Raw genomic sequence first — 13,408 nt, 5'->3', positions numbered from 1 at the left:
CGGAGTGGGTGGTTTCCACGTCCTCCCCACTCCCCTTTTTTTTTGCCTTCCTCTCGCCCCGCCTTTGCGCGCACTCTTCTCCGCCAGGGCCGCTCCGGCGCCAGTCTCGCGGGATCGCCCTTCTTGCTGTATATAAAGCCGGCGGCCGCCTCTCGCCTCCTTTTCTCGCGCTGGTGTGAGCGGCGGCTTGGTTCCTTCGCTGCAGTTGCGGGGCTTCTGCGGCGTGCATCAGGCCACGGCGGGAGAGGGGAGGATGGCTGGGCGCAAGAAGAAGCTGGCGGGCGAAGGGAAAAAAAAAACGGTTCTCCTTCGGAAAGCAGAGCAGGGAAGGGAGCGCGGAGGCCTTGCCCGTGAAGGGTACGCTCACCGCGCAGGCTGGGGGTTGAAACGCTCGTGACCCTTCTCGGCCCCTTAAACTTCGCGCCTCTAAAGCGATCTGTGCTTTAGGAAGGTCAACACAGGGGGGTAGAGCGCGCTCTCACGGAAACTTGGGGCGGGGTTTGGTCTCTGCTTTCGGATCCTGTCGTGAGAAACACGTTTATGTTTTTCGGTATATACCAGTGTTTCTCAACCTTAGCAACTTTAAGGTGTGTGACTTCAACTCCCAGAATTCCCCAGCCAGCAAAGCTCCCCAAATTCTGGGGGTTGAAGTCTCACACCTTAAAGTCGCTAAGGTTGAAAAACACTGGTATATCATAAGGCCAAGTCCTGGGTCTTACTATGGATGGGAGGTGGGGAAGGGTACCAATTTCCTTTGTTTCAACTTCTGTCGTATACCTGTGCAGAAAATGCAAGTTGATGTACGTCTATTAATTACGAGTGTTATCAATTCTTAATAAATGCCCAAGAAAGAGAATTTGAGATGAAGGTGACTGAATTTACTACAGTTTGACCTCTTTCTGTAGTTTGTGAGTGTTAACTGGCTGAGTTGAACTCTTTACAGCAACAACATTAATTGGTTCTTTTTTATTTTGTTCCAGGCACAGACCCAAGGAATAGCTTGTCTGCCCAGAAGAATGGCCTTCTGCAAGGAAATTGTAGACTTTTTGTGGAAGTTATTCAGTTGAATGGGATGAATGTAATGGCTGAAGTAATAGCTGTTCCTTTTGTAAGAAAATAATGGTAAGTTTTATTCTATTCTTTATATTGTGGATAAATTCTTTTTTAATTTCACTTTATATACCTAATTAACCCCTTGGTCACATTCTGGCTACTAGCCATCTCAGAAACCTTTACTTTTCTGTGATGCATCCAATTCTCTATTGACAAAGTAAAGTACCTGTTCAGATTAAACTCTGTTGATGAACCCATCCACTGGCTTCTGTCTTACTTTGGATTCACCAAAAGGTTCTTGTCTTTACTTTTCAATTCTCAGTAAGGAAAGTCTCCACCTTCTTTCTTCTTAGATTTGCTGATTCTTGTTTACTTTTAGTCTAGAAGTTGGTGACTGTGTTCCTTTCCTCCACCAGATCTCAAAGCATTATATCAGTAAAGGTTGCTTTAATAAAATCTCCACAAAATCCCAGACATGCAAAAATAAAACCTGCAATTTATCCATTACCACAACATTTCTGAAAATTACCACCTCCAGAGGTATCAACTTGAGTCAGATAATTAAAGCTACTACATATGGATGGACCTATGTCTGGAATTCATCTCCCCTTTTAGCTTTGCCCTCTTAAGGCTGATTGTGCTTTAAGTGGCCAACACAGAGGGGTAAAGTAATTCTCTCTTAAACCCAGAGGTGAGGGTGGAACTTTACTCTGGATCCTGTCGGGAGGAACAAAGATAAAAAACAATCTTGCTAAATACCTGTTATGTTAGAAGACAGTATTATTCAAGAATTGCCAGTGCTGATACAAGAGCAACTGTAGCTTTTTATTATATGCCATAATGTGAGTTTTGGGTTTTAAAGTAGTCAGTAGTTTTGTGGTTCATAATTTTTTTGCAATGCTGATCAACCTTTTCCTGGCCAATATTTTTTTTTCTTTGAAAGCAGATGCCTGTATGTTTCATCAGTATCACTAATAGCAGAATTATTTCTGATTTTTTTAATGTTCTGTTAGAGTCCAAAGACTCATGATTACTATGCATTTCTGTAAATTGAGAGCCAGTTTGGTGTAGTGGTTAAGTTCCTCAGCTAGAAACTGGGGGACTGAGCTGGGTGACCTTCTCTCTTAGCCCAACCCTCCTCACAGACTGGTTGTTGTGGGGAAAATGGCAGGACCATTATCTGTGCAGCCTTAAATTGTACAAAATAAAGATGGGATATATATCTAATAAAATTGATCTGCTACATTGTGGCAAAATAAGTTTAAAATACATGCTTACTGGCTGGTTTCACACAATATCCTGAACCCTAATAAACAATTCCTATTGCACGCAGTGTGCTATTATGGATAAACATGATGTCCTGGCTCACATAAATAAGCTGGTGACTGGGCTTTCCAACATATTGACCCCCAGACTTGAAGACACCATTTTTAACCATCAGAATTTATCCTGAATGGAAAGGACTTAGGACATGGAAAACTCAAGGAACATGAATAATTATGTTTATTGCTTAATGTTTGGTCCTTTTAGATGGCTTTCCCCCTATTTTAGGCTTGATTCCAGTGAGTAAGATACCTATGCTGGGCAATGGCAGAGGGATATGATAAGTCATAAGTCTTTATGGCTACTTTAGTTGTAGCATGTACTTGTATGTGGCTGTTGGCACCATGAATAATCTGAACCTATTCCTTCTCAATTTTTTGTAGGAAAGAGACAGTATCCATAAAGTGACTCTGGCTGGCTTCGCTGATGAATAATCTTGTGGTTAATTTAGCCTGGAGAGATCTGGCTTCAAATTCATACTTGACCATGAATTTTCCTGGGTATTGGCCTCATAGTGCTGTGAGAAAAAAAATACAGGGATTTTCTTTGTAGATAAAATTGACTTGGACCTTCTTGACTTCAATCCATTGTTGGGGCAGATCCTAAGGATATCTGGGTAACTTTCTTGTCCTGTTTTGTTTTATCATCTTGTAGATTTCAGAAACTTAGACATAAAGAGATGGTCATCACCCTTCAACCCTTGCCCCTCTTGTCTGATGAAATTGGTCTGGGAGGGACTGCCCCCATGAAAATGGAAGATGAATCAGTGCCTCCTTGTGACAGCTGCTCTCTCTCCTCCTTGCTTAAAAAGGAGTTGGTTGTAAGACTTCTGTTGAGATTACCTCTGTTAATTCAAAAGATCAAGTTTCTGCCCTTTGGAACAGCCTCCCCCTGGGTTTTTCCTTAGGTGTTAGGGCCAGGACATCAGTGCAACCCAGTAGATCTGTAGGAGTGAGTTCTTTTGAGCTGCCTTTGGCTACAATATGATTCTTAATTGTATTAATTGTTTTATATTGCCTTTTATTAATATGGTTTTTGAGTGGTAGGCAGCAGTATTGCTATCGAAACTCTCCTCGCGACCGGAGTTTGATTCCAGCAGAAGCTGGATTCTTGGGTAGCCGGCTCAGGTTGACTCAGCCTCCCATACTTCTGAGGTTGGTAAAATGAGTACCCAGCTTGCTGGGGAAGGTGGCAGCTGGGGAAGGCAATGGCAAACCACCCCCCGCTATAGTCTGCCAAGAAAACGTTGTGAAAGTGGCATCCCCCAAAGGGTCAGACATGACTTGCACAGGGGAACCTTCACTTTCTCACTCTCAGCTGCCCAGAGTTACTTGTTTAAGAAGGGTGGCCATACAGTTTTCCCAAAAAATAACAAACCTCTCTAATTATAGTCTACTTACACACACGCTATTCTAGGGCAAAGATGGCAGCGACCTCTTAACTCTAGTTTTATTTGGAAGATGCTGATTATCTGGACCCATTTTAATCAGGCCAGGATATGATAGCAAGGCTGCTTTGATCACCTTGGTGGATGTCCTGTGCCAGTGTTACCTGGAATTTTAAGCTGCATTATTAACTTTTTAACAAAGGTGATATCCATGCCTTCTTTTGAAGTTCAGGAAACCATGTTGTCCTTTTACCCCAAACCATTCCTTTTAAGTTCAGAGCAATAGTGTTTTTTGAAAATCCTTGAATACACTTGCATATGGATACAAACCTGGCTGGGAAAGGGAGTGATGTAACCCATAAATTTGCCACTTGTGGAATGTTACCTGCAGTCAGCGTTTTCTGTTGTTCAATTCTCACATGTAATCAATGTCTTTTATTGATTAGTTGCTTTCTGATGTATCACGTATACCAAACGTATCATTTGTTTCTGTACCCTATAAAAACACTTGACCCCCCTTAATAAATGCCTTTTGTTTTGCCTACATTACTTTGTAATTTGTATTTTTGGGTAGGCAAAAGGGGCTACCTTGGCAATGGTAAAATTGTTCTCTCTCTCAAACTCAGGCAACAGGTCTTCAGCTCCATGCCGGTTGGGGTGCCTGAGTTTTTAAGGCAACACCAGCAATTGGATGACAGGAAGGGGGAAATGCAGCTGTGTTGGTTAGTCTGGACCTCTTGGTATCTTTTGATATTCATGAGGTATTCTTAACAGACTGGCAGGATTTGGCCTTGGGGGCACCCTTCTATAGTGGTTCCAGTCCAGCTTTTTTCAGAAACTTGTGCTGGGAGGCAGTTTTGTTACATCTTGGTATGTAATCTGATGGCCAGATATTATGGTAAGGGTAAGAAAAGGAAAAATATGCAAGGAGAGATTTCTTGTTTTTTTCTGAAAGGGATAAAGCATTTGTCCTGTTGATTTCAGTGGAATGATTCTACAGCAGTTAACCACTTATGTAAATAAACTGTTACATCACAGAGCACGTCTCCTATATTTAAAGTATGACATTAGGGCTAACCAGAGATCAGGTTTTGAAGTGCATGAGTGCATATGGCACCTTTTTGAAACACCTTAAGACACGTCTTGGGATTGCACGTCAACTGTAGAGGGCAGCTATGAATTAAGAACTATGATCATCACATGGCTCAGTTCTAGTTAAACTATAATACATGCACTTGTCACTCAGCAACTGAATAGCAATCTCTGCTGTCCCAAGAGGAAGGTTGGAGGTGAGCCACAATATGGTGAAATAAGCATTAACTGAGCTATAACACTGAACTCAGTCATGCTGTAAGAGATCTTCGGATTATGCTGGAAGCTCATACCCACTGGTCCCCCACCATTCATGCACATACACAGGATTCTAGGAGAATTTCTCAGGAGTCATGCATTTAAAAAAGTTTTTATTGTAAAAAGTAAATCCCCTTTCCATTCCAAATTCTAACAAGGGATATAGAAAATACAATTAGGATCGTTCCATTAACCAAAAGCCCCTGTGATGGCATCAGCCTACAAAATGGAAGTACAATTGTACTTAGAAGTATAAGAAATGGGTAGGTCAGGCCCATTCTTCCCATCACCAGCTTCTGAACATATCGGCATCATGATACTCCCACCCCATCCCCATACTATGCAAAATAGCTCTATTTCTGCACCGTATGCTTCATAAATTCTATCAGTGCTCTTTAGGTATAGTGAGGCGGCGAGGCAATCATTTTAGCAACCACTCACTGGCTTTTTTTTTTTCAAGCCCGCAGCTGTCACCTAGGCAGAAAGAAATCCGCTGCCTTTCTTTTCAGGTCTGCTCTCAGAAAGCGGGAAGGATAGCAAGGAGAAGCAGCAGCAAATTTGGGTTAAAATTCTCACTCTACCTCCAATGTATGGCTTCATAAACCCAATTGCTCTTGCACAATCCCACCTCTAAGCAAGAAGACACATTGGTAAAATCAGAATCAAACACTCTATGAGCTGGATTAGGTAGCTCAAACAGATTTACAGATACACACTAAATATTTCTCATAAAACTTGCATATAAATAAGAAAAAGCCCAACATTTTTATTATTAAAAATAAAGCTGCCCTTTGAATTGTACAAAAAACAATTAAAAGTCTGGAAAAAAAATGTATCCTGCATGTGGTGAGCTTCAAAAGCAAAATAATGTGTCAGGAGCATTTCCAAACACAAACTGCTAGGCTGCCTCCAAAGAACATGTACAGCAGGTTCTTCACTTCATGGGTGATTTCGAAGCCAAAGCCTTCACCAATCACTACATGCCAGGAAGAGCCAAATTTCTTGTCCATTGTCTCTTTGATCATCTTGGCAGCACTCTGAAGGAAAAGTTCAACACGGAAGAGAACAGAAGCAGAAAGAGAAAGGCAACAAGTTACTGAAATGGAATGTATGTTTGGTCTCATAAAAATGCTACTAGAACAAAAGCTTTCATGGACTGTCCCAGCAGGTAGCAACACCTGGGCAACGCTGGGCTTGGAAGCTAAGCAGGCTGGGGCCTGGTTAGTATCTCCAGGGAGTACAGACCTGTAGACTAGGTGAGGAAGTCCAAAAAACATGCCAGAAAAAGGCAATGGCAAGCCACATCTGTACTGTTGCCATGAAAACTACATGATTGTATCCAGGAAGTCGAGCTGAATCTGATCAGAGAAGATTTTGTTGTTTGAGGGAATGCACAAAGGGATAGCCTGAGCTGTAGGTAACGTATGTCCACATCTGGTCACTCACAAAACAGCTAATAGGAGAAAATCAGCATATTTATTGCCACGATCTTTAACGTATGTAACAAAAGGTCTTTATCCTACTAGCTCCATTCATCAGTTGAAATATTGGGAACAGAAACCCCCCACTTCCTTCCTGACATTCCTCAAACGACATCCCCTCCTGCAGAGACTTGCACAAATGTCTGCAGGAGGAAAGCTTCACATATGCTGCTTTTTCGTGGTTAATGAGGAAACTACCACAGCGACTCTGCAGCAGCCATTTGTGCTAAACGCCAGTGCCTGCAGGAGTCAATGTCATCTGAGTGACATGGGTGGGGAGCAGGGCTTCTCTAAAACATTTGCATGATTAACACTCTTCTGGATGCTTGAATGGAGCTTAGCAGGCATTTTTCTGCCCTAACCAAGACCTGAATCCAGTTCCTCTAATGGAAACAACTATGTGCTAACTGAGGGGGCTAAGTACACACAACACTGGTTGCTGAGCTACAAAAAAATTATCACAGTTAACATGATCAAATCTTAGCGTGCAGTGCAAAGTTTTAAGAATAAAGGCACCATGTTGGGAAAAACTGCTCCATAGTCACTTAGAAGTCTTAAATAATCTTTTATAGAAAAAGATTTAGCATCAAAGGCAGAGTTAAGAGGGCAGTCATACAAACTATGATTATTTTTAATATATATAAATGACACTGGAGTCTATAAGAATGTAGATTCCTTGGCTCCTCTATTACCTTTCCTTTTTGGAAGAGGTGGTTAAAAATGAGTAACCGGAGCATATCTGGGGTCATCACCAAATACAGAGGATTTAGAGTCAATACCTCATTGTTGGTGGCGTATTTCTCACATGCAGTGACACATAATTCCATGGCCTCTACTCGCATTTCCTCTGGCATGTCTGAGTGCTGGGAAAAAATTACAAAGGAGGAGGATCTTAGTCAGTATTAAGCCAAGATTGGTTAATGCATAACAAATCATAATCAATGCTAAGACATTAAGTGAAGGATGGAGGGATTCGAATCTCTTCCAGTAAATCTGCTTTTATTCCTTACAGACAATTAAGCACCAAAATAGCAGTCTACAGATTCTTCCCCAGTGATCCTTGTCGACGCAATATGCTCTAATTCCAGATAAAATTCTCCTCTATATGCCTCAAATGTTATTTCAGTTCTTTTTATAATGATTTATATTCCTCTTGTTATCTCTGACATTCACACACCCTTACTTTTATAGCATTCACATTTCCTTTTACAGTACCTGTCTTGCTTTCTTGGAATCACATTCCTTTCATCCCTCCCAGTTTGTGCAGTGTGTGCACACAGTTTGTCCTATGAAGTCCTGATGATAAATGCCTTCTACTTTTTTCTCATCTTAAGCCTGATTTTTATCTATTTTATTGAAAGTTTTAACAACAACAATAAGAACTAATGTAAACTACAATAAAATGAAAAAGAAGGAAAGGAGAAAGTAGAAGAAAAACAGAAAAAAGACAAAAATATAAAGAAAGATATAAAGAAGTGGCTTTACACTAGTGAAGACTGGAATAGTACTTATTACAATTTTATTTTAACCTCTCTCTCTAAAGTCACATCATGACTCTCTTCTTTCTATAATCTATCCTGTCTAATCATCAAAACCATAAATCATAAGTTCATTTTTTTAAGCTAAAAGTCCATAAAGGGTTTCCAGTCACCAATAAATGTAGATATTGTTTTTTCTCTAATCAAACAAGTCAGTTTAGCCATTTCAGCAAATTCTGTCATCTTCACCAACCACTCCTCCATTGTAGGTATTGCCAAATCTTTCCATCTTTGTGCATACAGTAATCTTAAGCCTGATTTTTTTCACAACCTTACCAAAGGCCTTGGAGTGAATCTCTTAGACTAGCTTTAGAGTGATCCACATTTCATCATTCAAACATGGAGGGAGAGCAGGATCTCCTTGATTAGAAAATTTCACATGGATTATGTAACATACACAAAGAAGTAACAGCTTGATTGAGCCCATAGCAAAGACTTCTGCTTCATCATAGATATGCTATAAAAAATAATGGTATGATACAAAACAGCCTTGAAAGATGATGATGCTTACTAAGCTATGAGTGACAGAAATGCACATTTTGATCAAAGCTGTTCTATATACCTTGGGCAATCTGATTTTCCCAGATAAACTGCTAACTCTTCAGTCACTATGGCAACTAGTTCTCTCCATCCTTCCTCTCACTCTTCTGGTTAGATTTTGTGGCAAATTAAGATGTAACAAAGGCATTACATTTCTGTATCTTTTGATTCAGAATATATCATATCTCTTCACTTCCATTCTTACCCTAATCAATGGGAAGCTATGAAGTCTCTTATAATCTGCTTCTTCTTTTTTCCCCTCCCCGGTGTCTGCCATTGTCTGTCCACTGTGACCCCAAAGAGGGGGCAGAATATCTTGAAGGAAACCAATCACGTGTAGGCTAGTACTGTGAATTCAGGTCAGGTTTTGGAGAAATACCTTATGCTATATAGAAAAAGAAAAAAGAAAAAAATAATTTAGTGTAATAGTGAGGTGTTGAGAGTATAATACAGCCAAGTTCTTTTAAGAGAATAAAAATAAAAACTGTCATTTATATGACAATTATGTTTGTCTACAGTTTTTAATTCTTGCTAATATTATTACAATATGCAGGCTTCAAATAGTAACAGTAATGAAAGACTTGAACTATAGTGATTGTGATGATCCCAGTTTATTCGACTAAATTACTGCCATTCGTTTAAATTCCATAATGGGAGCCACAGTTTCAGAAAAAGCAATACTTCTGTATGTTTTCCACTCTTTCAGACAAGGAACAATGTCTTTTCTCCAGCGGAATTAACAGCTAATCAATCTTGTGTACTCATATATATTTTAAAGGTTTAAAGGGTATTATAAGGAGAAGAAAATTCCTTGCTGGAGGCCCTACAAAAGAGCTATCTTTACAGTAAGCAGCACTGGGTAGAGGGAACACGGGTCTATTTCAGTTTAAACCAGTTTCAAATACTGTATTACCAAATCACCAAGACATTAAGCTCCATAAAAATAATGGAAGAAGTGGACGAGGAAGAATTAATCAACATCTGACACAATACTGGGTGATATTCTTTAGAAGGAAGTCATTGTGCTGCATTCCTTCTAAAGAATATCACACAACATCACTCAGTGTGCTGTTTACAGGAAACATGGATACTTAGTACACTTGTCATATCATATATTGGAAATTAAATTTCTGAACTTTCATTGAAAATTGTAACAAGCAACTACTAAAGGATGAGCAGTAAAATGAATCCAAATACAAATAAAGTACAATTCTGCCTTCTTGGAAGATTTAAGAGACCCCAAAACCTGGAAAGAAATGCCATCCCACTATCAAAATGCCTGCACACTTGGGCAAATAACCTCCCTTTTCTAACAAAAATTATGCCAGTGGATATGATTTCTTGTGTATTGCAGGAAAAATGATTTTGGGGATACTAGGGGCTTACCTTGCTTATGTGTTGCTCTTTTTGTAGGACTTTTAAATAATGATCTTTTTAATATTGTAACTGTAAAACATTGTTGCCTTATATCTTTGTATAAAAGATTTTGCCTTACATCTTCGTGTCATTCTTACTTTCTGGTTATGCTGTTGTTTCTGAAATATTCTTTAAGCCAACTATTTCAATAACCTTGAGATAACTAAAACTGCATTGCTTCCAAGTAAGTTAACTACTGACCACTACAGTGCACATTTTGGATTCTCAGGCACTATGGTTTCACCATGAAAATTACACAGAGACCAAGTACTGATTGTAGCAAAAACCATACTGTGTGTGGTTTATTAACTTCCAACCATTCAGTTATTCTGAAACCCAGAGCCAAAGGTAAGTTTTGACCCATCTGTGTATTTAGACGTTATGCCTCTATTATGCAATTACATCTCACAGTAACTTTTGATCTGACGATCACATGGAATCAGAATCAACCCAGTGTCCTATTGAGCCACAGTCAAAAGCTCCATTTGGGTCACTGATTCTGGATCACCTTAATTTAGAATGGTGACTTGCCAAATATTAAGAAAAAAAATAAAAAAATATTCTGCTGTCCACTTCACTGCTAAGGAGAATGGTTCCTTATCACGACACATATCAAGTAACAAAGCCCTCTATTTTATACATAAAAGAGTACATCTCCAAACCCAGAAAGCTTTCCCTTTATGCAAGGGCTAACTGCAGCTACTCATTTCGTGGGCAAACACACTCTGCACATGCTCAAAAGTATCACCCTGCTCCCCCCACCCCCGACTCAAGCCGACGGGACAGTAAATCATCTCTAGAGTACAAGCCCACTTCAGATCCACACCTAACCGAAGGTATTCATCTACCTTAAGTGAAAATCCAAATTTCCTCCCACGCACCTCAGAAAGGAGCGGTGAGGAAGAACCACAGCCGGCTGAAACAATTATCCGGCTGCCTTGCCTTTGCCCAGGCAAGCCGCTTCATCCTCCTGAGCCCTGCTCAGTTACTCGCCTCGCCCGGATCATAAACGGGCTGGAATGCGGGACAGTCCCACCCAGCCGCTAAGGAGAAAGGAGCACTCCAAGACCCGGCTAAAGGCAAGGATGGGCGGCACTATCTGGGGGACCAGACCCGCCAAACGAAAGACGAGGGGCCGGTGAACGCCGCCCGGTCCAAGGAGGAAGCGAGAAGCAGCTCCGTCCACGCCGGGAGCCCAAAACGAACACTCGGTGGTACATCTCACCTGCGTCACTTCGACCCCAAAAGCCAGCCTCCTTGCCGTTGTTAAGGAAAGAAACGTGCTTGTCTTAGCAACCGACGCCGGAAGCTCCGCCTTCTAGTTTGCCATTGGGCAGCTGTAAAAGGTGGAGAGCATGGATAGGGTCCAAATGTTGTCGATTATGCAAAGGGGTCCTTAGTCACCTCCACAGTTTAGTTGGGACACATAGCGATAGGGGTCCATAATCTGCCTGATGAGATTAGTAAAATAAGTTTGAGAGGTGCTGTAGAGAAGTTCCTCTTCGTTCCTTAATCTGCGGTGTACAAAACTATACCAGAGTTTCGTGCGAAGATATCGTTGTTGCATTATATAGATAGCAAACTGGGGAGGTGGTATGTGCTTTTGATCTTCCAAAGTGAATTAACTCAGTTATGTCCTTTTAGACACAACCCAAACAACAGGTAATCCAGTCCTAAATTTCTCTTGGTATTGGAAAGAAAAAAAAATCTCATCAGGCAAGTAACAGAAAGCTAGTTATTAATATCAGTGAGGTCTGGCTGTTTTTAAATTAAATAGATCTTTTTGAATTAAAAAGGCCACCTTCAAACAAAATAAAGTTAAAATTAAAAAGGAACGGAGAGATGGGTTAATATGTCTTGATCATATAAATGGAAAAGGTAAATATACAGTTATGATGCATAAATTGCAGGAAAATCTGACCAAATATTCTTGCATATATTTTCTTTGCTCTTAAATTAGTACATACTAGTTCAAGCAAGGGCAAAAAAATCCATATTGTTATGTATTCTATTAGGTAAGGCAACAACTTTTCAAATATTCTTGAAACAGCGTTTAGCTTTCCCTACGCACATGGTCTTATGTGTGTAGATCAGTGGAAGATTTTAAATAGTAGAATATGCATGCTCTGTTAAATAGTTTCCCGCTACTTTTAAATTTGCATGTCTTGGCCAATATAACAATTAACAGTGATTTATACGCATCTTTGGAAGAAGTATATGAATTTTGAAAACTGGAAATCTTACAGGTAACAGAAGTTGCTGGTGGTACTGGAAATTGTATTATAGCATACTGAACTAAATATATGGTAGCCAACAGTAATTCTCTACAGAAATAATTCTACTATTATACAAAAGTGAAGTGGACTGAAGCCTCAGAAACGCTATTTTAAATAATGCTTTTGTCCAACGGGGGATGCAATCCATATAATAGCAAAATGAATTGAGATCAAGGTCTTTGCAAGAGCTGGTGATGGATGCTAAACTAAGGGTATCAATAAGGGATTGTACTTTTCTGTTAAAATACAGTACTTTGCAGATGTACCTGCTGCTATTCCTATGCAAATGTGACCCATTTGTTGCACTTTCTCTTTTCAGGTAATATATAGTTTCAGAAAAATAGGATACACATTGAATTGGTGCTGGTGTCACTTACCAATGAGCCTCTAATTGGTCAAGGATTGGAGCATATTCATCATACGGTCTTTCGATGACTATTTTGATATTTGTGAAACACATTATAATATCATCTTCACCAGCTGCAATGTTATTGAACTTATTTTGGGATACTTGAAGGCATGTTGACTGATTAGACTTAAGGGTAGCCATCGCTGAGGACAATGTCCCCACTGTCTTCTGTGCCTTAGACAGGGCTGAGACCCAGCCATTGCCTCAGTCATCTGAATCTTCCTAACAAGCTCTGCTGCTTTCTCTAGCAAGGCTAAGATTCCCTCAAAATGAGCCTGACACATCCATGTTTTTTCTTGGCAACAATATAGAATGGCTTGTCACTGACTTCTAGGATTTTTACTTTTTACTTTCCTGATCTATTCTAGAGTTCAGGGATTCCCTGATGATCACCCTTCTAAGCTCTAATCAGGGTAAACCTTGCTTAGTTTGACCCCAAGATCAGCTAAAATCAGTTAGATGCTGACACATCTGCTTTGCCCAGGTTTGTGTGGGAGAGAAAGCAAAGCAGAGCCGAGTGTGTGGATTGTTCTGAGTATGTGAAAGGAATATAATAGATTTCAGATTTAAAATGTTGATCTGTGAAACAGAACAACATTTGTATTGAAAAACATTAAGAAAGAGAATAAATGGAT

General features: G+C 40.1%; 1 protein-coding gene, 1 long non-coding RNA gene and 1 other non-coding gene across 5 annotated transcripts; 2 read left to right on the top strand and 1 right to left on the bottom strand.

The window, feature by feature from the left end:
* The first annotated feature begins 153 nt into the window (after positions 1 to 153).
* LOC134488273 (uncharacterized) lies at positions 154 to 4,309 on the top strand. The gene is made up of 3 exons (XR_010066951.1): positions 154 to 357; positions 981 to 1,122; positions 2,760 to 4,309. It is a non-coding gene; the product is annotated as an uncharacterized LOC134488273 (long non-coding RNA).
* LOC134488701 (small nucleolar RNA SNORA26) lies at positions 1,671 to 1,788 on the top strand. Its single transcript, XR_010067018.1, has one exon. It is a non-coding gene; the product is annotated as a small nucleolar RNA SNORA26 (small nucleolar RNA).
* A 900-nt stretch (positions 4,310 to 5,209) lies between the features above and the next one.
* Positions 5,210 to 11,337, bottom strand: DNAL4 (dynein axonemal light chain 4). Of its 3 annotated transcripts, none has more exons than XM_063290612.1 (4): positions 11,314 to 11,337; positions 8,878 to 9,057; positions 7,374 to 7,457; positions 5,210 to 6,150 (listed from the first exon to the last, which is right to left on the bottom strand). In XM_063290612.1, the coding sequence occupies exons 2-4, from the start codon at positions 8,947 to 8,949 to the stop codon at positions 5,986 to 5,988; spliced, it is 321 nt and encodes a 106-aa protein (XP_063146682.1). In that variant the 5' UTR covers positions 8,950 to 9,057; positions 11,314 to 11,337; the 3' UTR covers positions 5,210 to 5,985. The 3 variants fall into 3 exon arrangements, with proteins under 3 accessions (XP_063146682.1, XP_063146681.1, XP_063146680.1); XM_063290611.1 differs by lacking the exon at positions 11,314 to 11,337 and adding an exon at positions 10,937 to 11,305; XM_063290610.1 differs by lacking the exon at positions 11,314 to 11,337 and adding an exon at positions 10,970 to 11,305.
* Between the last annotated feature and the right edge of the window lie 2,071 nt (positions 11,338 to 13,408).

Source organism: Candoia aspera, chromosome 1, assembly GCF_035149785.1.
Source record: "Candoia aspera isolate rCanAsp1 chromosome 1, rCanAsp1.hap2, whole genome shotgun sequence".
Lineage (NCBI taxonomy): Eukaryota > Metazoa > Chordata > Lepidosauria > Squamata > Boidae > Candoia > Candoia aspera.
This window is presented reverse-complemented; position numbering and strand designations above follow the sequence as displayed.

Coding starts and splice junctions, on each gene's coding strand:
- DNAL4 (XM_063290612.1), bottom strand. CDS start 8,949: ATGGCAGACACCGGGGAGGGGAAAAAAGAAGAAGCAGATTATAAGAGA. Junction 7,458..8,877: donor ATAGCTTCCCATTGATTAGG/GTAAGAATGGAA, acceptor ATTTTTTCCCAG/CACTCAGACATGCCAGAGGA. Junction 6,151..7,373: donor AATACGCCACCAACAATGAG/GTATTGACTCTA, acceptor CTTTTCCTTCAG/AGTGCTGCCAAGATGATCAA.